The 26,060-nt window shown below is 39.1% G+C and overlaps 1 protein-coding gene across 11 annotated transcripts in view; it reads right to left on the reverse strand.

The window, feature by feature from the left end:
* Positions 1 to 5,558: 5,558 nt before the first annotated feature.
* The window catches only part of EYA1 (EYA transcriptional coactivator and phosphatase 1), a 165,400-nt gene continuing 144,898 nt past the window's right edge, over positions 5,559 to 26,060 (reverse strand). For 9 of the 11 annotated variants that reach the window (XM_030943509.1, XM_030943514.1, XM_030943510.1 and 6 more), the window contains 6 exons: positions 19,397 to 19,455; positions 19,042 to 19,202; positions 18,728 to 18,842; positions 18,310 to 18,431; positions 16,024 to 16,124; positions 5,559 to 8,732 (listed from right to left, as the gene is read on the reverse strand). In XM_030943509.1, coding sequence (XP_030799369.1) covers positions 8,652 to 8,732; positions 16,024 to 16,124; positions 18,310 to 18,431; positions 18,728 to 18,842; positions 19,042 to 19,202; positions 19,397 to 19,455 — 639 coding nt within the window. In that variant the 3' untranslated portion in view covers positions 5,559 to 8,651. The remainder of the gene's footprint in view (positions 8,733 to 16,023; positions 16,125 to 18,309; positions 18,432 to 18,727; positions 18,843 to 19,041; positions 19,203 to 19,396; positions 19,456 to 26,060) is intronic. The other 2 variants (XM_030943513.1, XM_030943512.1) reach the window with 1 other exon arrangement.

Below are 26,060 nucleotides of genomic sequence, written 5' to 3' on the forward strand. Positions count from 1 at the left end.
TTTCCATTTCCATTTAGAAAGGAGCGGATTAAATTATTTTTTTCCATTTTTTTCTATTTTTATGAGACCCAAAATCTCCCTATACTTTAGACTTCTGAATGAACAGAATGTCAACTCACAAGTCTATGGAAGTGTAATTAACAGACTGATTTGAAGGAAGCATTCTTAGCTCATATTCACATTCATGTTACACAACGATGCATTTACAATGGTCTATTCTTCTTTTACATAACAATTAGGTCATAATTTCAAATAAGATTTTTATTTCTACAAAATTGCTGGCAATTAGTTTGTCATCTGGATAGTAAAACCATCTGTCCAGAATTATTCCCACCAGGAAACTGAGGGTTTAGAAATCCCATGTACTTCCACACTTTAGAACGATACCACAAATATTCACCAGAAAGCCACTGTCTAAGAACTAAACCAAGTGCCTTGTGGAACAGACTCCTTTTGCCAGCATGTTTTCAAAATTACTAGAATGGTTTTAGAAACCTGACCAGAGACAACATAACCATTCAAAATCCTGCCAGAGACCTACAAAAGGTTTGAACATCAGTCTATATTTGGTACAGATGAAAGAGTAATTAGAAGGCTGTGGAAAATATTAGTATCAAAACTGTAACTTTTTCTCCACATTTCAGGTGCATCACTCTCCATCTCAGAAGAGAAGGAAATGCATTATGTACTATTATGGAAGTGTCAAATAACTTCTGTCTCAGATGTCAATGTTTAAAACTTTGGTGTATCATGGAATATGGAGGAGGTCATTGCATGGATTAGGACAAAGTTAAAATGACAAGAATAAGGTCATAAAAGATCAGTTTTTCACAGACAAATGTGGTAGAAAATATGTTAAAAAAACAAGAAAAGAAAGGAAAAAAGGAGAAGCATGAGATCAGTATCTTCTCTCATCACCCAGTGTCCCGGCTCAGGACTTGGACTGCTCAGCAGGAAGGAGGATAAACACCAAACCACATTTCCAAGCAAAACATGACTCAAGAACTTAATAAAAGTCTCCAGTCAAAGCTCTGGCTTCAGGCTGCCACAGCACTCATCACGTTTTTCTTGCTCCTATTCCTCGTGGAAAAAAAAGAGCAAATATTAAGCAAAAAGGCCAGTAAGCTTTAAGGGTCTACTACAGTTAAAGACCTGCACAGTTGCCTATAACTTTAACTGAAACCAATGGGCAATCCAATGCCTGGAATTTTTAATAGACAATTTATCTTCAGGTTTTGATGGAAATGTAGTCTTTGACTTCAAGGAATCCCAATTCTGCTTATCCGTAAGAAAGAAAATCACAAAAAAAAATTGTTCAGAAATTGAATTTCTCAATTGTCATTTAACACACACCTGTTGCCTGTGTTAAGCAAGAACAGCCAAAAGTAACAAGGGCACCTTCACTCCCAAGAGGTACTAACATTGGCTCTGTTACCTTCTTGGCACACCCATCAGCTGTTTTGGTTCTTCTGCAGGGAAATGCCCAAGGACAATCAGCAGAATCTTCATATCTGCTGGTTCACACTGCTACTGGAGCAATGGAAAGAGGAATCGGGTGGCATAAGAGCAAGTATTTGAGAAATTCTGGACAAAAAGCTTACAGAACAGTGGATTTTAGCTGGACTATGGAAATATCAAAAAGAATGCTAATATTCACAAGAGCTGACTTTCCCCCCCAGCATAACTGTTGTTTAAAAGGGGTATTGCCACCATCCTAATTTTATTTTGCTGAGTTTTCCTTGTCTTCTAGAGAGCTAAGTATATAGTTTAGGGTTGCTTTTTTGTTCCAAGTCCCCTTTAAAAATTTTCTGTCTTAAAACAAAAGGGCTCCAGGAAGGCTCTTACCAGGTATAAATCTGTATGGTTTAAATTGAATTTCAAACTCTTGGTTTATAAGAAGGCATCAGGAGCAGTCTGAGAGGATTTACCTGCTGTGTAGTGGAAATATTACTGAGCAGACCCCCTGTGACCCCAGATTAGTGACAAATACCAAATGGCATGTAAGTAGACCTCTGATATCCATGATACAGATGCTCTACTGAATTTTAAGTGAGTCACATATAAATAATGACTGCACAGATAGATTTAGGAGCTGGAACATGAATTTAATGCAAAGTTAATAATCCCTTCTGGAGTTATAGCATTTCTTGAGGTAAAGGGGAATGTAATGGTTTTATTTCTATTCAGTTGCTTGTCTTGGTACTGAGAACTGCACTTGTTTACTCTGGAGAGGTGTTTTGCTGTTTTTGGCTGGGATAGAGTTAATTTTCTTCGCAGTAGCTTGTATGAGACTGTGTTTTGGATTTAGGCTGAAAACAGTGTTAGCAATTCAGGGATGTTTTAGTTACAGTGCTTGCACAGAGTCAAGGCCTTTTCTGTGCCTCACTCCACCCCACTCCAGCAGTGAGCAGCTGGGGGTATGCAAGGAGCTGGGAGGGGACACTGCTGGGACAGCTGACCACACTGACCAAAGGGATGTTTCCCACCATATGGCATCAGGCTCAGCATATAAAGATGGGGAATGAAGAATGAAGAGGGGGGATATTTGGAGCTATGGTGTTTTTCAAGTCACCATTATGTGTGATGGAGCCCGGCTTTCAGCTTGGAAGGCTGAACACCTGCCTGTCCATGAAATTGTGAATTAAGACCTTGTTCTGCTTTGTTTGTGTGCACAGCCTTGGCTTTAACTATCAAACTGTCTCCATCTCAACCAATGAGTTTCCTCTCTTTGACTCTTCCAGTTCTCTCCCCCATTCAAATGTGAGGGGAGTGAGTGAGTGGCTGCATGGGGCTTAGCGGTCTGATGGACTGAAACCACCGGCGGAAGGAAAACAGGTATTCAGTCCATCCAGTGGATTTTTCTGAGGAGAGCTAAGCGCACACTGGATTTGATGGTGTGAGCACATGCCTCAGGGACAGGAGCCCTGATTTATGCGCCAGCTCCCAGCACTTTCTGTACTTTGCATTAAGCAGCTACAGAGAAGCAAAGTGTTTTTGCTCTGCAAACGTCATCCTCGTATGCTTCACTGAGAGCCTGCACATTTGCACTTCTCTTTTCTTCCTCCCCCATGGAACTCCTCCAGCTCTCTGAGAGGATTAACAGCATGCAGCTCCCACATAGCTCTGGATAGGGTTGAAAACAGACCTGGCCTAAAGTCGCCTGTATCCTGTGCAAGTACTCACTAATCACTAAACTTCTGCAGAGAGGGTGAACAGTGGGTGCTGCACAGGACACGGACAGCTCCTGCCATGTTCCTTAGCATGGGCAGCCGCTGTCCTGCACAGGAAAGGATTCCATCCATCACTTTGGGGGCAAGATGTTGTGCCCAAGCTCCTGGTAAGGGCAGGATTTTGTGCATAGTTCTGGTTCCAGTAGCTGGTTTCAACAGCTCCTCACTGAGGCTCCCAGTTCTCTCTATGGAGAGCATGCTGGACCAGCTGAAGCCCTGGATGTCCTGCAGGTGGCCAGCCACAGTGACACTTAGCTTTACTGAGCCTGAGTCCTAACAACTCCTGGGGTGTTCTGTGGCACAGCCAAGAAATTAATTTGCCTTCCCAAACATAATTTTCTCCATTCTGGACAACTCAGCATTCTTCCTCACTCCTTGCTTTGCATTATTTTCTCCCGGATTTATTATCCTACGTGTTTCAAATCAATTTATGTTTTGTCATTTTGTTTCTAACTATTTTTCACCTTCTCTGCACGATACCATCTATCACTGCAGTCTCAGCTATTAAACTTAATGTGATATCTAGTTCTCACTTCACTCCCATGTCAAATTTGACATGACTTGGCAATGAATGAAATAAAGCGGACTGGAGCTTCCTGTGCAAATTATTCAACTCCCACTTTAGAAAACAATGCACCTGTGCATAAGAATGGAAACAGCACAGTGTCAAAGACCAGCCCTTCAGGAAGCAGCAGAGAGCAGTCCATGCAAAACATTTCTAAGTGAGGATGAGAAAAAAAACCCCAAGCCACAAATATCTCTTACCAGCTGAGACGCTGCCAGTGCTGGTGAAGTGATGGGAAGGACAGATCTCTAATAGTATACTTGTACCTATGTCTGACTTCCACATCAACTGGCAACATCATATGGCTTCCATGAGAACTGGCATATGTGTATTTAGCTTTAGATAAATCCATATATTTTATTTTTCTTCTGCTGTTATTCTGTTACCATTAGCAGGAACAAACAGCCACTTAAAAACCAGAAATGGCACTATAGAATATTAGTAAAAAAACAACTAAAAAAATCCCCTGGTGGAAGTTTATTTATACTCGCACAAACTGAAATGCTGACAGTTACAAAGATGGATGATTTGAGTAGCCAAATGTTTATTTATCTTCATTTATCTTTCATAGCTGTGCTGGAGAACAAGAGTAAGGGGCATTTTATATTGGAAACCATTAACATAAAGTCACTTAGGCAACAGGTTCAATGATACACCATTTTATTTTGCTGTCATAACAAAGCTCAGCAACAAATATGCCTGTCTATATTTGTGTATCTAGCTATATATCTATATGTATGTATATGTATGTGTATGTGTGTGTATATATGCATATATATAGTACAGAAAAGTTCACACAGTTAAAAGGCTGTGGAGGGAATTCAGGGCATGTACTCCAGAGATTTCCATCTTTGCTGTGTCCTTTCTGGCACATGCAGGTGCATGCCAGTTCTACAGAGGCAATGGGGACAGGGCAAGAGTTTCAGGAGGAGCCAGAAGAGGGATGGCAACCAGTCCCACTTTGATTTACACCGCCCTCCCCTGAGGCCCATATTGAGCTATGTGCTGCTGTCCACCATGCTGCGGCCAACCTGCCATCCACACCATGAAGTTGGTGGGATAGGGTAGCCAAGAGGCTGTGGGACCTCTCACTGATCTCTTGTCCCATCAAATTCCTGAGCATAATCCTGAGAAGATGCTGGGGGCCCATCTAGGAGTACTGGGTGCTCCACTCAGTGACCCTTCCTGGTTACCTGCAGATCCTCTTTGCAGTTGCAGCCTTGTAATGCTCAATCCTCTTCTCTATGTTTTTTTCCAACCTGGGAGATGACTGTCTTCCCCTGGATTTTCCCATTTCCTTCTAGCCTTTTGCCTGCACAAGAGAGCTGGGCAATTTTGGTAGAGCCAGTCCCCAGCTAAGAAGAGAATGGCAAAAGTGGCAGCTGTGCAGCCTTCCCATTGACAAAGGACAGGAAGACTGGGACAGGCCTGTGCCTCTCCCTTGGCATATGACACAAAGAAACGTGTCTCTTGATATGCAGGGCAGAATTCAACACTGAGAGAACCAGAAAACTGAAGAAAAAGGCAAAAAATAATTTCTAACAATATTTTATTTGCTTGCATTGCAAGCATTTTTGAGACAAAGGTACCACTCACTGAGCATGCATTCCAGTCATGAGAGACATAAATAATAATAATTACTTTTTAAATTTCACTTTCTTGGCACTACCTCAAAGTTACATATGTGTTATTCTTAGAATAGAAACCATTACAGCTGAACATTTTTATCAGTGAGCATCTAAGAAATGGAAACTTCAAGCAGTTCTGACATGTTTCAAAAAGTGTACCGCAAGTTTATGAGCTGCCTACCTTATCTCCTTCACTCTATAGGACTCCTTGCTTTCATACAAGATTTTGATTTAAAAAGGGTTTTCATATGATGCTCCGTATAAAAAAATATTTTTCTGAGTATTTAGTTGCTCAGAAAGAAAGACACTGACTACAGGGGGCATTTAAGTGCTTACTTCATCACACTAATTTCCAGCATGATTGGTGCTGTGCTGAAAACATTTAATTCAGCTCTGGGCATGCAACTTCCATGGTGGTGCCAAGTATGTAGAAGCAGGTCCTTGGATTTGCTTCCATTTGTTAGGTCTCACTAGACCAGCAAGTGAGAGTAAGGAATAACCTGCTGGCAGCCAAGGGTCTCACTGATGGGCAGAGACGCAAAGAGGGATCTTCACCAGACCATGAGTGTACAACAAAACTATAAAACTGCTATAAAATGGTGGTCACTGGCTTTCTTCCCAATTTAAAGGGCAGCCCTGCTCTGTGCTTGGTAAAGTTAAATGCCACTCCTGAATTCCCAGATGTTCAGGCCTGTTAAACCTTAGAGGATGGGACTTGTAGCCCTGAGTGAGATGTCTGAATGGCAGACTCATCCATTCATATGGATTGCTTTGGATGACAGAGGCACCATGAAGTTCAGGCATTTGCTGTAACTCAGAGACATTTCCAGGACACCAAGGCCTTATTCTGCACTGACCTTCTCTAGCTGCTGCACATAAGCAAAACAACTGCTGCTCATCTGACCAAGCCTTCTGTAAACTAGTTGCAAGTATTCTTTAATCTGCTTTACATCTCTGCTGGGCACCAGAAGGTGAATAATTTCTGTGTCTTGAGACAGCAAAGAGATGAGAGATGTCTCCTCATTCCCAACCCAGAGGGCAGAAATATCACAGACTTGCATACAAGACAATTGTTTAATACGTTCACAAATCAATTTTATTAATTTAAAACAAAATTAATGAAGAAAAATTCTGTACACAATTGTGGACACAACACACTTTTTGTACAATAAGGCCCAGATAAACTGTTGTTGTTTTTCAGTCCGCAAGTGACTAAAAATTGAAAAGAGCCAAAGAAAAAAAAAGACAACCAATCCCCCTGTCACTGTCTAATTTGCTTGAGGAAAGAAAAGGCTAATGATAGTCTCAATTCTAAAAACTATCCACAATGTGCTTTATGCACGTATGTGAGTCCAGCACGAGTTGCAGAACTCATACTGGGTAAAGCACACGTGCGAGTCTTGGTAAGATAAAAACCTCTCTGTTGGTACTAAGGCAATCCACAAATTTTTTTTTCTAGCAGCAATATGATTCCTCCCATAGAGAAGGGTGTTGATTTGTAGCTACATTGGTGCTCTGTAGCTTTGCAGGTAGCTGTTTCGAGGCTGGTGTTTTTTTTAAAAAAAATGAAAGAAGAGAAAACCAGAAAATTAATCACAAAGGTGAGGCTTCTTTTTAATAAGATATTTAACTGGGCCAAGGGAATTGGTACAATTCAAGCCAAAAAAAGTCAGACTAACAGTTTATTTAACCAAGTAGCTCAAAGCTTTCAAGATCAGAAAAGTCACAAATCACAGACAGACACGGTCTAGGTTTGTCCTTTAAGTTAGTACAGACAAAAGCAAATTTTAACTCCTTGGCGATAACCATTTCAGCATTTCCATTGCCGGCAATGGATGTTATATCTTAGGAAAATCTGACTCCTGGTGGAAGAGGATTAAAAAACTTAAATGTATATGAGCATTCTTGTTTAATTTTTCCAAAATATTCCCATTTCTAATTTCTAAAAATATTAGTGATGATAATTTCCTTCATTTTTGGATGAGACAAAAGCTATTCAGTACCAAGGTTCCAGTTTAAGTTACATCTTAAAATATATTTGTGTTCTTTCTCTATTACTTTATGGAATGACCTCCTAATTAATTTTTTAATACTCTAAGAAAGAGTTAATATGTTACCTTTAAAAGAGGAAACAAAAAGACAATAAAGGCCTCCTCTTCACTTGGGTTTTATCTGTATTTGCTTCAACCATGGGGGACACACAAAATCAATCTTTTCATAATCAGAGGGGGTGAGAGAAGAAAATGGCAGAGAAACAGCTGAGAACAAAACCCAATTCCTATTGACACTTGACATCCATGCTTTTGGTCTTGACAAATTTATCTAAAAAAAATCAATTATCTACATATTTATATCCAACACATTGATAAGGCACTGCACGAGTTTGTGCACATGTGGCCTCATTCTTCACCAACAAGGCATTACTATCTTTCAATAGCATTTACCTTAACAATATGTAAAAGAATCATTCATTATTACAAATTTACACAAAAAATTCTTCCTGTACATGATTGTCTCAGTGATGTACCTATTAGTTTAAATTAGACATATTTTAAACTACTCTGTAATGTGCTAAAATCAAAAGTAGTTGCTGTACCATAAGGCAAAGGCTTATAATAGCCTTTTATCCTATTATACATATCCTCAGTTATATGATGTCAAAATACAGTCTGTTCATAAATAAGTAAAGATGTACAGAGTACCCTGGGTATGAGAAACCAAAACGTAAACCTTCTTTATAAGAAAATTACTCCACTGGTATTTTGTAAAATCTCAGTCTTCATTGTGCAATCAAGTTTGCTGTGTTGAAGAAATTGTGTGTGTCACATTGAAGAGGCTAAAAACTACAAAGCATTTGCAGGTCCTTTTTCTTTTCTTCACAGGTATGAACCTCTTATTTCCTTTTATTTTCTTCTTCTTTTTTTTTTATTTTTTTCCCATTTTATTTTTTCCTTCTCTATTTCTTTTTGGTAGCATATGTGGTAAAGATGAGTTGTTCAAACACTCGCATGGCTTATTTTGTTGGGCTGGCAGTGCCGGAGCCAACAGCTGTTCTGAAGAAAAGGACTTGCTCCTCTGTTCACTGAAAGGGCAAGGGTTAACCCCGACTGCAGCTGTACGTCAACATGCTGAAATCACAGAGTTCTGTCGTCCAATGCTGACACAAGACACAGGCATCTCATCCACGGGCAGAAGGAGGCTCCGAGGTTTGAAAGTGCTGCTAAGCTGCTACAAGTACTCCAGTTCCAAGGCATGGTGAAGGGCCATAAGGTCAGAGTGGCTCGAGATCCTCCAAAATGGCATAGCATGCTGTGAACAGCACAGACAACATGAAAAATAACCCCAAGCATTCTGGTACTTAGACACACCCTTTGTCTTTCACGGGGATAAGAGAACACTTCGGGAGAGAGAAAAAGAGCTCTTAAAACCTCGAGTCCTTCATGTTTATGTCTGGTTCCTCTGACCCACCCCCTAAGCATAAATTCTCAATAACAGCAGATCTATTTACAATAGGAACTACAGCAAACACATCAGGAGATCATAAGGAAGGGAGGGGCTTCTAATCTCTTAATATGAAAAACAGATTTCAGAACACTGTGGAAGAAAATATTACTTCTGGAAAAAAAGAAATTAAATAACATACACATAAAGCATGTGGGTAGTTTCAGGAAGGAAACAGAAAGAAAATAAAGAAAGTGAAAGTGTTGTTTACTCTCAAAATGTATTTGGTCCTTGTAAAAAACTCCTCTTGGCAGAAGAGTTAAGAACAGAGAAATGGTGATTCAGAATAACTCATGTGTTGCTCACATCACTTTGAAAAGATTTTTATCCCAGTGGCTTGTATAACATTGGTCATTGCTAACACTGATCTTAAAGCATCTTTTCCATGTGGGACATTAAAATAAACACATCTTTTTTTCCTATTACTTGTAATAAAATCTGTCTGGAGCACAAATACTTCTGCAAAGAACCTGAATAAACCAAAAACACAAATCCCAGGAAAAAGCACAGATTACCTCATTAATGAAGGGTAAAAATCTGCTTAAGAACTACCTTCATACTTGAAAATGGGGGTTATAATGTCAACAAGAACTTTTGCATAAATTAAAAAATAAGAAAAAAGAGCTTTTGTCAGGAAATTATTCTCTAAATCCAATAGGAAAATAGTTTCAATTCAACAGTATTCTGAAGGCTAACACTATTATATTCACCTTTTCATCGGATCAGTTTGTGTCCTGACATCTTTAGGAGGCAAACCACAAGCAATTAATTATCACATTAGCTTCTAAGTTTCCCAACCATTTTTATCTATGATTTTCCAAAGAGGCTTTCATCATCCTACTTCAGCAGCTCCTGAGTAAATTCCTAATTCCACTGAAATCAGTGGCAAAACTCCATCTCCTCTGTCACTTTTATTCTGCTCTCCTTTTTTCATTCTGGTCTTCTCAAATTCTAAGTTAGAGAAAAAATTTGAAAACAATGTTAAACCCACTGATTCCAGCTGCAAATTTAGTGTAATTTCTGTACCTGTCTGAGAAGGCAAAGACCTTAACACTCAGCCTATCACATCCTCTTTGATATAACACTCCTGATTAGAATGAAGATGCAATATGTATCAACATGTACCCACATTCAGAGTATGCCCAGCTTCTAGAGCAAAGGAATTTCCTCAGGAAGAAAACAAAATGACCCCTAAGAAAACACCATTGTAGCAGTTTCTGTTCTGCCTTGCTTTGCTCTAGTGTGTTAGAAAGCCTTGAGAAACAGCTGATTGAATTTCAGCTTGAAGATAAATTCATGAGTGATGGCTGACAATGGAGAGAACAAACCAAACAAAATCCAGAGACACAATAGAGGCATTAAAAAAAAAAAAAAGCTCATGATATTTCCAAAACACTTTTATAGATGGATCTTTTCCTTAAGAAGGAAATGGTAAACACTACAACATTTTTTTTCCCTACATCTTCAATCTGGACTTCCACGGTACTGTCTCTATGCTCCACCAACTACAGAAAGCAGATGCAGTTAGCTCACTCAGTTACAACTCCACGTCCCAGGGTCTTTCTTCCCTGTTACATTATACAGGCAGCCTACCCTCTGTGCTCTGTCAGGCCTGACACTGCTGCTTTCCAACTCACAGATTTCCTAAAGATGAACTTCTTGCATCATGTTCAGGAAATGAACCAGCAAGAGCAATACGAAATAAAAATTGCTAGTCATGCCATTCTCTGGATTTTGCAAAAGCTTTTGTGCACCTATCTGTAACTTAGGCTGCAAGATCTCTCTGGCAGAATTTGAAATATCTGATAGAGATACTACATCAAGCACAAAGAGTCATGGGTTTGTGCTTGCAGCAGGTCCATGCTGTGTTTGCCAGATGACTGCACAGGCCGGCGATGCTCAGCAGTGCTGCCTCCTTTTCGTGGGAGGTGGCAGCTTCCCTCTTCTCTCTCAAACCCCTGTCAGGTGGGACACAGCTGGTCTCCCTGACAGCCAGCCATAGCTCCCTGCTCCTCCTCTCAGTCAGCTTGGCAGCAGGTCTGCTTTAGCCACTGGGCCAGGGAGGTGTAAACAGCATACCTGTGATGTGGCTGGCAAAGACTTTAGTGGACACCTGCCTATGCAAAGAGTCTCTGCAGAAACCAAGAGTCAATGACATGGATGCCCTCCAAGGTCAGGGAGCAAACCAATGAATAGGGAGAGCTATAGGAATAAATTCTTGGCTTCCAGCTCCCACTCCATGCAGCTCCAGATTTATACTGCTTCCCTAGTAACAACCTCAGCAGCACAGAGCATACACATAGCAGGCTGATAGAGCAGTTAAAGACTCTGATTGATTTAACAGAAGGTTTAGCTTCTGCTAAATCAAATTACAGCACCTTGTGCTAGATGCACATGTGCAATATCGAGTTTTGGATTACCCTGTTTATGGGTCAGCTGTTGATGGTCAGATTTTAAACCAAAACTGTTAGCAGTCATTATTTTGACCATATATTTCTAGCTCAAATTCAGTTAAGTGTCCTCTGCTTTATTTATGTCTATCTGTCTGTCTGTCTGTGAAAGGAGTATACCTAAATTTACTCCATGCAGTTACAGCAGCGAAGTGTGGAATGACAATAGAGAATCTCATGAAAAAAGGAGGTTGTGTAAATCTCAGGATTATAATTATTTTCAGTTCTCCTTCATGTAGGTCTAAAGGCCAGCTGCGCACTCCTGAGAAATAAAGCATGCCAGGAACATGGTGGCTGCATGGGGCTGGAATCTGCTCTGATGTCCTCAGCATGGCTGAACGTGGCCAATTCAGATTTCTATCAGTCTGACCCTACACTACAGCCTTCAGAGCTGTGAGGAGGGGAAACAAACCTGATACAGCTCTCTATATATCTGTATCTTTGTGTGTATATATAGAGCCTCACGCATACGTGTTCATATATATGCCTGTGTTTTCATGAGGCATGTATGATAATTTTCACTCCATCTAAGATAATGATTGTATGAAACTAGAACCTTTAAAGTAACAAAATTATCATACACAACCTTATCTATTATTCCTCTATTAACATGCATTGTGGATTCACAACTATTCAGCCACGTCAAAAGTGGCAACACACCCATGAGATGGAAGTACATTTCCTCTTGCCAAATGATTTGAGCTCATTTGAGAGAGCAAGAGATCCTTTGTATGTATCTGTACTAAATATTGCCTTTAAAAAGCCATCCCTGCCAATACTTAGCACACCCCTGTCATGCAGAATGCTTCTATTCTGAGCCAAGCAAGAAATGCTAATCTCACATTTGCTGCTGCAGGAGAATGGATGACAAATGCTAACCACTAATAAATAGGTGGTGAAACCGGATGCATTCGTATCTAATGGAACCCTAAGTCTACTATTTCAACATATTCCAAGTAAATATGAAGCATTTGTCTTTTAAAAATCATGAATTGTTTGGCAGATGATACTGAGTAATAAAACATCTATGAACTTTTAAATTATTTGATTTTGATGACAGTTTGAAATTAAATATGGTGGCAAAATTTTGGTTTTAGTGTAAAAAGCATAAAAAATGAAACTACAAATTTAGTAAGCCTAAGAATTAGAGTATTATTAAATAATCTAAGACATTAATCTATTTTATTTCTGAAATAGAAGTAATTTTATTTTCAGTGTGTAACTACAAAATGTACAAAACTTCAGCTATTTTACTCCACAAAATAGTGTTGCTATTAATACATATACAAAACAAATCCATATTTTGATAGTAACACCAAAAAGTCCAGATTACACTTTATCCTCCTTCCTTTAAATGAATACATATTTATGCAAAAAAACTTACTCCTGAGATTTGTGATGGATTTGAATAGAAAACTCATCAGTTTTTGTCATCTTTCACGGTATTTTTATTGTATTCCTGCCAGATTTGCTAAGCGGCTGTCTTTACTTCCTACCCCAAACCTGACCAGCACAGTGTGACTCTGAGCTTAAAAGCAGTGGCATATTGGATACCCATTTATATTCTATTTATTGCTCCACAAAGATTTATGATTTTTCCTCCCAGGCAGCATGACCATTTTGGAGACAAAGGAGAAGCCCATTTGCCTAGGCTCTCCCGAATCACCTGATGTAAAATCCAGCTCCTCAGTGCAGAGGAGCCTTTGTCTCATCTCGCAAATTAGAAATCCTTTGGAGAATTCTCCTAAGCAGAAAAACTCAGGAGTTGGGGTTTTTCTGTCTTATTAGTATTTCCTGAATGTGTCTCCAAAGGCAAAGGCAAAAGATGAGCACAAAACACAACAGAACAAAATAACCACCAAAACCAAAACACAAAACAAAGCAAAGCAAAATGCCGAGACAATGGAGTCTCTGGCAGAAACCCCCAGACCCTTGTACTGAGAACAGCTGTGTCACCACAGTGGCACTCTGAGGTGACAACACTGGTGTCAGTAGCTCCAGAGCACCCTTTGGACTTTCACACTGGCTTCTCTCTGCCCTCCTCTCCCTCTTTTCCTGGGGAAGCTGATATGAAGGTAGCAACCTTTGTGTGAGTGAGCCCTGGTGTTACAGCCAAGCTCACGGGCTGCTGCACTGACCCAGTAGGGTTCGATCATTCCTCAATCCACAGTGCAAACATCCCAAGAGTTTAATTTTCTCATCAAATATTTTGCTGGAAGTGACAGCTAAACAAAGGTGTCAATATCATAGTTTGACTAATGCTACCAGAAATGTAACAGTGTGCAGTTTGCTGTGTATTATGTTTACTTACATCAACCAAAAGAGGCATTTTATGAACAAATTGTTTATCCCAAAAATGTTTCTCAATAAAGCAATGATCTTTTAAGTGGCATTAAGAAATTTTTATTATTGAATTTTTATACTAATGACAATAATAAAAAGATTTTAAAAGTTTCTTTTATATTCCTACCATTGTATTGACTCAATATTTTCCATGAGTGAAGGACATACATGAAAACCTTGTTTTATGATGAAGGAATTTATAAATTATTGGTAAATTATTTTTAATAATTTAACCTTAACTTTCTTACCTCCTAAGCTGAAAGTTCAACCTCTTTTTAATCCACTGAATGAACATAGAATAAAAAAAATCTCTAATTAAATAGGCTTGAATTTATATGCTCACTTGAAAAGACTCATTACAGTTTACATGTAAACCATGAAGTGCTATCCAAAGAAGGTTGTACTGTTTATGGTCTAAATAGTGTAAAGAAACACACATATGTTAATGGCTTCACCTCAGGCCAAAGCCCTACAGAAAACTGCTGTGCAAAGGGTAACAGAAGACCTGTATCTTCTCTGGAGAAGGCCACAAAACCTGACATGCTGACGGGAAGCAGGGCAAAAAGGAACCAGCTACCAAAATCCAGGGGTAAGCATGACAATCGGGTACATCACAGGACAGTTATGCCACTCTGGATTGAGATGCTTTGGGTAGTTTTGGAGAGGCAAAGCTTCTGTTTTGTTTGTATGCTCACCAGAGAAGGTTTCTACTCCTGCAGGATGTGAAGGAAAAAACTAAAAAGGCAAATCCTGCATTCACAGTGTGAAATGGTGATTTCTTATTTGGTGGAGTAAGAAGCAGGACAAGAATCACAGAAGCATTACTTTATGCAGAAAGGCAGGGCTGCTGGTCTACTTATTGACTTCTCTGGCATCGCTGCAGCAGATAATTTAATCCAGAGAATCTAACATGCTTTCAACCTGAAAATTCCTTCCACCAGGAAAGAATATACACAAGTAATTGCACAAAGGAACTTTCTATACTGCTACTCCTCTTAGCGACTGGAAAGGCTTTCTCTTATGATTTTCTGAATCATGTTTCCTGTTGAAAAAAGCATTGGAATAGATAATGTTACCAAAAGGACTACTCCTGCCATTATCATATACAACACTATTTCACCGAGCAACAGAAAAGGAACAAAGAGAAGGAATTTTTTTTGCCCCCTGATCTTAAATACAGCTTTTAAAATGTAATCATTTGCAGCGGGAAAACATTTCTCTGCAAAGATGAAAGGCATTTCTGAAGGAGAAAGGAGCAAACTGTTCCCGCCAGTCCGCCAAAGGGATATATGAAACTGAGACTCTGCAAAGTGGTGGGACGAGCCGGGAACCTACCCGCCAGGCTTCAGGGACACAAAACCCAGATTTCATGAAGCAAAACCAGTCAATGGTTGTTAAAACGCCATGTGGACTAATTAGTTTCACTTCTCCAATTTAGAAAGTCACAGTGGAAAGAGATAGAAGTATCACAGAGAGTTTTGTGGTGAAAAAGCAGCTGTGTAAAGACAATTTATCTGTGAAAGGAAGCAAGAACAAAAATGCCCATTTTCCTACTCTTTCTCCTATTTTTCAAATAGCCAAGGTTATGCCTCATTCCTCCAAGCAAAGAGTGTGTATCTGCAGACTACCTAGGGTAGTTTTGTTAGCCAGTCTACAAATAAAGTCTATTATTTGTGAATGGGAAGTGTTGCTTTTTATAAGCTTAATTCACATTGAAAAAAAAAGTGAATTTTTCCCTTCTTCTCAGTGGGAAGCAAAAAATAATAGACAGTCAAATAGTATCCTCTGCTCAGTTATCTGAGATTATGAATGCATGCCAAGCCACAGGTTGTTGTTTGAATGACGAATCAAAATTATGGACACACAAGAAAACGGAAATTCCTGTCTACCTACTCCAGTCCTACATGTCTTTTTAAGGTGTGACATATACGTGTTTCATACAGTCAAACAGCATACTGCCTTTGATCACTAAGAATCACCATATTTTGCTTACATTCATAACATCCTATGTGGTATTTTGGGTTGCCAAGGAAAACAGAACTGTTAGTTCTTGGCACAAAAGCCAGGGCCCATTTTCTGGCCCCTTTTTGAAATGCATCAAACATACATAGTTTAATGTGTCTTTTGGAGAACAGCAGGGCAAATCATTATCTATAGCCTTACCTGGTTTTCTACTAGATAGAGTCAACACAGATTTTATAAGGCAAAGATATCCAACCTAAATGTCAGTGCATGCTATGCCATGCTGAAGAAAAGACAATTTTCCAGACTCTTGAAACCAACTCTCACCAAAAGAAGGTCATTACCTTTTTTGCTCCTTGTTCTTCTTCGACACCATCTCCTATAACAACATACACTACTTTTCTTCCAAATCTTTGCATTATTCGCTCAAAACAGCTTTCCTTTCCTGAAAGAAAAAGATCAGACTATTCAGGGTAGATGGTGATGGGATGTCATCAAATAAATAACTTTTTAGCCTGGATCTCCCCAACCCTTGGAATTCTTAAGTAGAGCTACAACAATGAGAAGAGTCTGTCCCTCAGGATGGCGTATCAAGGCTGGTTGCAGCATAAACAGCATACTAGAGGTGCACAATATGACCTTTCTTGTCTCATTCCCTAATATGACACAGGTTTTGTGGGGAATTTCACCACCAGGAGAATTATCTACCATTTGTTTAAGACTAGTAGCATGATTTGAGTAAATTGATTGAAGCTGAGTTGAAATTCTAGCTTCTTCTCCAAAATCTGTGGCATGATTAATCACAGCTCCTAAAACAGTAGTACCTTGACTTGGAAGGCCATTCAAAAGATTAAGATTTAAAAGCCTGTAATCCAATACATGGGCCATGTCCATGATCCTGCACTGGGATCCATTCATATAGGTCCTTCCTTCCCTGCACACACCTAGGGAAATGATCTCAGTGCTCCAGCCCTATGCACAAGTACCATAGAAACACAGAAATGTTAAGGGTTGGAAGGGCCCTTAAACTCATCTATTCCCCTGGCATGTACAGGGACACTCCCACTGTAATAAGTTATTTAAGGTTATCCAAGGTTATCCAGGTCTTCCAAGGCCTTACCCCACCAAGTCTTGAACACTGCCAGGGTTGTGGCATCCACAACGTCCCTGGGCAACCTGTTTCAATGCCTCACCATCCTTACAGTTAGGAATTTCTTCCTAATAGCTAACCTACGTTTCTTCTCTTTCAATTTGTACCCATACTGGAAAGTTTCAGGTATGGTACTGAGAAGACAAAAGAAAGAAAAACCCTAAAATTGGGTCTTCTCAAGTGTCCCCATTATGAAAGGTCACTTTAGTCTGGCCATGGGACATGCTAACCAGAGTGTCTACAGCAATGGATGGAAAAACTGTGGTTTATAAAATAGTTATTTCAGCTAAAGAAAAATAAAAGTGTAAGAAAAAGTAGGCTGGAAAATAAATGAAGTTTTCTAGACATTAAAGAACCCAAACTACTTAATGATAACATTTAACAGTAGCACCAGGGATAAGAAACCTCCAACACTAAGTTGAAACAGTGTTTGAATATTACTAACCACACCATGTTACAAAAATCTCATGGTTTCCTGTGACAGTCACTGACAGAGCACATTTTACCAAAACCACCCTTCTATCCCATATATGTGAAGTCACAAGTGAAGATTTATTAAAATATGTTTTAATTAAAATGTGTATTTAAAGCATTATATTTCAAAGCTATAATTTACTATAAAGTTTTGATAGAGGGCACTATAACTTTTATATTCAGGAAAATTTTTAAATATTTTATGGGAATGCTTGCAAATTTCTCTGTAAAACTATGAAACAATTTTTGTTTTGTCTTGTTTAAAAAAAAATCAAAAATATCCCCCATTTGAGTTTGCTGTATTATACTTAAGATACTTGAGTACACACGAAAAATGTGTTCTTGTAGCCCACAATTATGAGGGAATCTGAGACAGAACAGATATGTCATAATCACATTAAAACTACAAACACCATTGCCATCTGGTCTGAGGTACTTCTACATACTCAGAATAACATCTTTTATACTGAACCAGAAAACAGAAATAAACATTTGCCTGGCTGAAGCTTATTACAGTCAGTATGAAGAAACTTAAACAATTACATTTTGCAGCAAAACATTCTTGCTTCTGGTAAATTGTTTACCAAAATTTTCTCTGGAGCCCATGAAAGCAAATAAGCCAGGGCTTACCTTTACAGAATTTCTCCTACTGCTGCTCCAGGGAGACTTCAGTGTTCTGTACTTACCACCTATTAAAAACCCTTCTCAATTGCTACACAGCCCCACAGTTTTGAGAAATGATGAAAAAAAAGCATTATTTTTAACATTTCTTCCTAACAGAGACTGTACCACTGTTAATAGAGCTATAAAAAGCTTTCTGTGCTGGATCATCACACATTCGAAAAGCACTTTTAGGATGCTTTAGCAATGTTTCATGAGGATCGGGTGTTACGAATCTCTGTATTTGCTACAGTAAAAGCAAGTTAGAATTAAATATAGACTACAATAGCTTTTCTTTTTGGAAATACAGCTTTAAATGTATCACAACATGATGAAAATAGCTCACCTATTTTAGTTGCACTGTAAATATTCTCTATGGGAAATACAACCCCTAGTCCGTACAACAAGACTTTTGCCAGAGCTGGAATTAGCTGAGTAGTTGTTACGAGAATGTTCACACAGTTTGTCCTACAGAAGAGAAAATGCAAATATCCTTTTTTAACAATACAGAAAGAAACCAAAACAAAACAATAGAAGGAAAATCTTACCCCTCCCATCAGAGCCCCTCAACATTATTATTACCACTTAAAAAGAACATTTTTTTTTTTACCACTGTATCGAGGAACAAGGTGCAGCACGGTCAGATCAGAATAAGAAATGAGGGTAAGGTCCTCCAGCTTCAGCATTTTGCCCACCACACCGGACAGCCTCTTCCAGATCATCCTCAGACATGCTAGAGCTTCCTTCCTACTCTTTATACTCACCTCGAATGTATGAGGGTGAGTGCTTTCAGTGCAAGTGTTAACCAAGAATCTGTCAAAGCTTCAATTTCTGCTCTCAGTTGTAACCAAGCCTCTCTTTTTGCTGGACCAAGAAGACCTGTGGAGTAGACAAGGGCATGTCTGCACTGGTATTAAGCAGCGCTCTGTCATTTTCCTTTGCTTTCACCAGCTCAGACAATTTCCTGCACTCTGCAAACTAAGCAGCTCACTAAACACTCCTAGAAAGGAGTAGAAACCAGTTCCTCCCATTTACCACCTAATAATCCATGTTTGTTAGACACTCCAGAGTCACTTGCCTCCAACGTTGTTTTTGTAGGTGTTGTATATTTCTTTTACTCGTCTGTAGCGGAAGGCCAGTTTCCGCATCCAGTCCACCCCTCCGCGCACGCCGGTGGCCAGGCACAGGTTGGCGCTGGTGGCAGCCGCGGGAAAGCCGTCGGTTCCGAAGTTATACGTGCTAGGCAGAGATAAAAAACCCCACGGATTAATAAAAGGCAACAGGCTGCATTGAACCACCAGCTACCCACTTGGCTGGGTTGCAAAGAAGACAGCTAAAAGAGAGCCAGGCTACTGTGAGCATTCCAGCAGCCCATCCCTCGCCCAGAAAGGGATTTGCAAAGCAACTTTTTATCTTAATGAGTTCTTCTGTACCTTAAGTCTTGACCGTTGTCATCCGAAGACACGTCGTCAATGTGAACCTGGTCGCATTCCTAAGATGACAGAAAGATTTTATAATTTTCTTGAGTTTGCAGACCTTGACAACAAAGCTATAAAAAAAATCTATGACCAATCTAGTCATCAGGGATATTTTTAATTGTGGAAATCAGTAGATGGCAGTCTTGTTAAAACAACTATTTTACCTATTCCTTGTGCTCATTTCTTAGAATAAATGCACACTGTCATTAGCTACTACTGTTAAATGGCTTTCCAAAAACACATTTTTGTGTTTAGAAAGGAAAGTGGTTAAAAACAATTAGCATATGTGTTCCATAAACGTTCTTGTAGCCTTTCAGGTACCTTAAAACATCATGCTGCTCAAAGCTGACTCAGTCAGTGCATAAGTGTAACTGAAACCAGACATTTTGGTAAATGTAACATATTAGAAAAATTAAACCTGATGCTAACCGCCAATGAAATTATGACCTCTGATTGCTGTTGAGCCACACACCAACACAGCCTGAGGCCAGTGTTTCAGAGGAGTGCAGATGAAAAATCTGTTCCTAGTTTACCATTCATTTGAGAGTTGTGAGTTTCCTTCTCTCTCTTTGGTCTTAGTGCATGAAAGCAGCATGCAAAGATGAAGAAAATCTGAACAGAAATACCCAAACCAAACTATCTTTCTTCAGCTGCTTTTCTGCAAACTAACACAATATATTAAAAATTAGCTTTCTCCATCACTAAATTAAAAATTGCAATGTCTATCATTTATCCACAAAAAAATCCATTAAAACATTACTATTAACATTTTAACTGTTGGCAGGAAAACAAATAAACCTCTGACACTTTAGATCAATATCAATTCAATGCTTGTAACAATAAGGGATTTCAATTATTTTAATAATTTCCTCCTCTCTCTCCTAATGTGAAGTCCTATAACAAGTATGATCTATTTTAAAGATGAAAATGCTGCAATTCTTTATTTTTGTGTTGCTTTCCTCTGAACAAATTTTTCTCTCTCCATGGATTTGTGAGGAAGGGAGGGAAGATAGAAGTGGAAAGAAACTCAAACCAGCTGTTCCCTAACAGAATTAAAATCATGACCCTCAACCCTTTTTCTAAAACATCTATTTTCCAGCCAACCCTCTCCCAGCAAGCAGCAAGCTCCAAGGAGGAAAAGACTTTGACCCTGTAACCTTCTCCTCCTCTCCTGAGGTCAACAACCTCAGATAAGAAAAAAGCTGAAGAAGCCTATGTGGCCTCACATGGTGGCTGTGGATTCTAGATTTTTTAAAACATTGGTTTACAAAAAAAGCCTCAGAACCTTGAAATGTTTTGAAGAACAAGGTGTGGTCTTTTGCACTTGTACAACATATTCTTACTGTAATGCTTACTCTTCTGTATTTTATGCATAGGTAGCTTCTGCTAAAGAGAGACGTAGGAGTGACAACCAGCACAGGAGAGACAATACTAGATTTGCTCATATTTAACCAGCATATAGTGAATTTCCCCCTTAGGCAGACAAAATGCAGTAGATCTACAGACACAGCTGAAACTGCAAGTGTGAGCATATGCTGCCAGGCTTTGAAAATCAACTTGGCTGAAAAAAGAGCCAGAAGCTTCTTCAGCAAGTTATCAAATTCACACAATTTTTTACTGTTTTTCTGTTTAAAACCTAGAGTAAATGCCCATCCAAATGCATACCACATTAACAATTCAAATATGAGCTGAGTATAAGCTAAAGAAGCAACACCCTCCTGAATTCATTAGTTTCCCACTTTAGTTACTCTTCTATTGCTCAGTGATTTCTCCTTCCCCAGCTTAGAAACTATGAATGACAACTGCAGCAAGCTGCTGGAGAAGAGGACTCAAAATAGAAATCTGTGAAAAAGAAACTTTTTTTTTTTGTAACCACAAAACTAAAGGAAGGAGTAGAAGCTCATCTTCTCAAAGGAGCAGATGGAAGAAGGAATAACTCAAAAAACTTCCAAACTCAATTCTCTCAGGGAAAAGACAGAGGAAGGAAGAATGAGGCCACTACATCTTAGATACCACAGTTAGAGAGAACCTGGGGACTTGGAGCTTTAATTCACAGTGCAAGATCTTGGGACCATCACAAGCCTTGGATCATGATATTCTCCCTTTCTTTCTAACCACTTCCATGGGTACGTAGAGAGAACCGCAGTGATACATTAGAAATAGAAATTGTAGCATCAAAAGAAAGAATTATTTTGGAGAGAAAAGCCCAGAAAATAAATCCCAGACTAAAATCTGGTAGGGCAAAGGTATAGAAACAGTGTCAAGAAAGCAAGAAAAAGGAATAAAATGTCACAAGCACCAGAAATTTCAGACAAAATACTGACTATAATAAAAGAGAGATAGTGTCCTCTTTTGTCAGGAATAAAAGAAGGAAAAAAGGCAGGAAGGGAACAAAGCACAAGAGATACATGTTATAATTTGGAAAGGATTAAAGCCCAGTGTGATTGACACTATGTTACAGCTAAAGGGAGGTCACAAACAGTGCACGACTGTTTTGTTCCTTTTGAGTGGCAGGGCACGGCTTTGAGGCTAAATGTGAGCTTTGAGTGCCCGGTATTTTTTCACGCTGTCTAGCTGACTCAGACTTTGGGCTAATGAGTGATGGCTGCATTTTTCCACCCTTGAACATGGTGAGGAAAAACATTCATTTAGCATTTGCTCTTTTAGCAGGGAAGTTATTGAGGAGTAATTCTTCAAAGAAGCCAATTACCCTCCCATCATTAATTGATGTGGTCCATTCTTCCATCAGAACCCCTTGCATTTGTTTCCACCTGCTTGGTTGGTGTGGAACACTCTATTTGTGAGCTACCTGAGACACTGCTCAGTCCTCTGATTAGCTATAAGCAAGCACACACAGAGTCAACAACTTAAAATAGCAGTCAGCTCAATATGCACCACAATCAGGGATATGGTAAAACTGCTCAAAAAATAAAGCATGCCCTTCAAACCAGAACATTTCCCCAAAGGTGTATATATACTCATAGACTCTAAAATCCTCGAGTACTTCTCAGAAAAGCTTCTGAGAGGGAAGCTGACTTATAGCTAAATGGCCATCCAGAAAAAAAAAGGAAAAAGTTTGTTTGCAGGCTCATCATTTCAAACTTTCACAAATGTATTTGACATTTTTGTAAAATTTTCATAGGAAATACAGTACTAGAATTCTCCCCCTAATTCTCTGGCAAAGCGATATCTGAAACCAATACTGAGAATCCCTGTAGAAACACTGTTATTTATGCAGATGTATTTTATTATGACATGATCAGTTCAGCAGTCAAGTCCAAAGCAGAAAATGAAAATTGTGGGATTCTCTTAAAATAGGCTGAATTGGCAAATAAGGAGCAAAATATCCTGTGGCTTACACATAAAGCCTATGCAGCTAGCGGTGTTATGCTCCTAAACGTGTTGACCTTGCAGCTTCAGTGTATCCAGTTTGAAATCTTCAGGAGGAACTACAAGTGCTAACATGTTTGTACTGAAGATTTGTATTTCAGCCAGACAGGCTGAGATGCAGCTCTGCACTTTCAGATCAATCCCTGGAAAGCAAAATGCACTTGGTATTGTTTAGAAATAACATTTTGAGGGAAAATGGGATTGTCAGCATGTGTAACCTGGCAAATCTACCAATAGTAGCTTAAGAAGTTCCTGCCCATGCTGTTTTTTTTTGCTCTTTCACACAGCTGGCTTGCATGGATCCATGTGTTTGTGTCCCTCAGACCTTTCTGTGCCACAGCTGGTAGCTTAGATTGAATCTCCTGCAGCAGCTCAATTAAACCAACAGATGTTGCATGGAATAGCTGAGATTTGTTTCTCCATTCCCTTCTATCAGCTCTGCTTTGGGGCTTGAAGCAGCAGCAGATATGTGCTTGCAGAAGCAACTTAAAGCTGCTGCAACCATTTGATAAGTGAGTATCTCCAGTGAAATGCAGCAAGCCAAAGACAAACAGCAATCAAAAATGAATGACCAGGTGAGTCTAGCCTAAGATTTGTACAAGGAAAGCTTATGTCTTCTCCCTCCTCCATTCCCAAAGCATTTGTTAACTTCTTCCTGCTGAGCTTTCCTCCTTCTCTTTTCTGTTTTTGTATGACAAGCCAAAAACTCCCAGAGATGCTCCACAGTCATCATTCACAGCTCTTAAAATGCCTGGACCTATGTAGCCCTCTGGAATCATTCCTTTAAACTAACTTAGGATCTTTATAAAGATTCATATGCAAAGCATTAACTTATGGCAGAAATGTTCTGCAAATATTTATATTACTTTGCTCCTTCACTACCACCCGTCAAGTTGTGTACTTCTGCCATAATTATGTAAAATATGCTTCACTACTCAACTTACTGTAGGAAAATTAATAACAATAATAATAAAAAAAGAGATTAAGGCTGTTATAATAGTTCTCTTATCCGTGCCAATACTACATGCCAAGTGGAGTGACGCAACAGCTTAGCATGCTGATCCTCTACATTTCTGTGTTACAAAGCTAACAAAAATAAATCTAATAATTCTGCTGCCTTTGAATAAACACTGACATAAGGTAACTGTGGAAAAGTCTGCACATTATAGAGAGGAATAATGTGAATAATATTAACACAACCTCAGAGGATGATGAAGTATTACAGTTTCAAATCTGCTGATTGTAGCTAAAATACATTTCCACATTTGGTTAATCTGCTTAATTTACTGTGAGAAAACTAACACCACACTTCCAACTAATTATTCCAATACCTTAGTCTGCAAAGTCAAATGAGCGAGGGGAAAAAACCCCAACCAACAACTACCCTTCAGAATGAGCTATTTTCATTTTGCCTTTACATCAGCGGGCCCATTGAGACATCCTGGAAGCTGGCCAACTCACAGGAAATGATTGCTGGGATTCTCTGTTCCTCTCATATCTGTCATTACGCAATTATATCCACTGCTTCATTTTCCCTACTGAACAGTAGAGAAATTTGGTCATGTACATGTGAGAACAGATCTAGCAAAACAAGTTAAAGATGCAATCCTTTATAAATGTGAAGTATCTGTAAAGAAAAAAAAAATCCCCAAGTGTACACTGCTGTGATTTTAATGCAGCTTTTTATGACAGCAGTACCTCTGTTTATGTCTTTTCCAGCAGTTGTATATACCCTTTAAGACTATTATCTACTCCACAAATACTCATCACTCCTATTAGCCATCACAGCATGCTTCTTTCGGAATCACAGAATTACAGATTGTCAATTTTTTTTTTTCCAGGCAACACTTAGGTATTTCAAAGCTGGGGTGTGAATGCCCCATGCCCCCATCTTTTTACTCATAGTTGTGACCACATGCACCAACACTATTTGCCAGCATTCACTAAGCTTTAGGAGTCAACCTCTGTTTTCCACTTGACTAGAAGGACAAAATCCCTGGTATATCTAGGTTGGAAAATTGAACGATGGCACATCTACATCCTCTGTGTGTGTGTGTGTATATTTATATATTTATATATATATGTAGTATGAACTGTACCTAATGCTTCTCCACTGTACTTCTGTGCTGGCTAAATACAAAAAATCCTCTGCACTTCCTTTCAAGCCAAGGCAACAAAGGCTGAAGTGCTGAGCTCCCTGAGCCATCGCCGCGGAGCGCCTGCTAAGGCACAGCACAAACCCACGTGAAAGAGCAGCACTGCTAAGGCACAGCACAAACCCATGTGAAAGAGCAGAGCCTGTAAGGCACAGCACAAACCCACGTGAAAGAGCAGCACTGCTAAGGCACAGCACAAACCCACGTGAAAGAGCAGCACTGCTAAGGCACAGCCAAACCCATGTGAAAGAGCAGCTACTGCAGTTCACAGCTTCTCAGCGCTGGCACTCCATTGGCAGGACCTGTCATCTCTGTCTAGCCTGCACTTTGTGACCCTAACATTTTCTCTTCTTTCCCACCACAATTATTCGGTGCTGAAGAAAAAAGGTGCAGATTACCTGTGGGTCAGGCACAGGATATGAGGAACAAAGAGAGTTCTTGAAATCCACTTCATTCTGTCTGACAATTTGTGGATGAACAGTCAAGGAATTAAATTGGGCTGTGAAGGCTTTCAAAATGTTCCCATTTTAAACTTAAGACTATAAAGAGAGGCTTATAATGTAAAAAAAGCCCACAAAAACCCTACCAAAACCCACCAAAGCCTATCGTTTATTGTTAAATAGAACATCAGAACAAAAAATTAGTTTATTAGCTATATAAACTATTATATATTATCTATATAAGCTGTTATAAACACTACGGACTAAGAACCGAAATTATTTGCAAACTCTTTTTCACAGCCAATGACTTTAAAGTACTCCCCTGCACTGAACATGTAACCCTTTTATAGCACAAAATGGATGCCATTTTTTTTCTAATAGAAAAGGTGATGAAAATCCTATTTTGCCTGCTCACATCCAGAAATGCATTTGGATCAAATATGATACTCCTAAAGTAAACAGTGTATATTCCAAAATAAAGGTCTTATTCTGCAACTTGTGTTTATTGAAGTAGCTATGCAAAAAACAAAGTTTACATTTTCATTTCAACTACACCTTGTAACTGGAAGAATCTAATTTAAAATAAAACATGACCTAAAGAAGTATCTATATGGCAACTGCAGTGGATAAAGT

Source organism: Camarhynchus parvulus, chromosome 2 (genome assembly GCF_901933205.1).
Source record: "Camarhynchus parvulus chromosome 2, STF_HiC, whole genome shotgun sequence".
Classification (NCBI taxonomy): domain Eukaryota; kingdom Metazoa; phylum Chordata; class Aves; order Passeriformes; family Thraupidae; genus Camarhynchus; species Camarhynchus parvulus.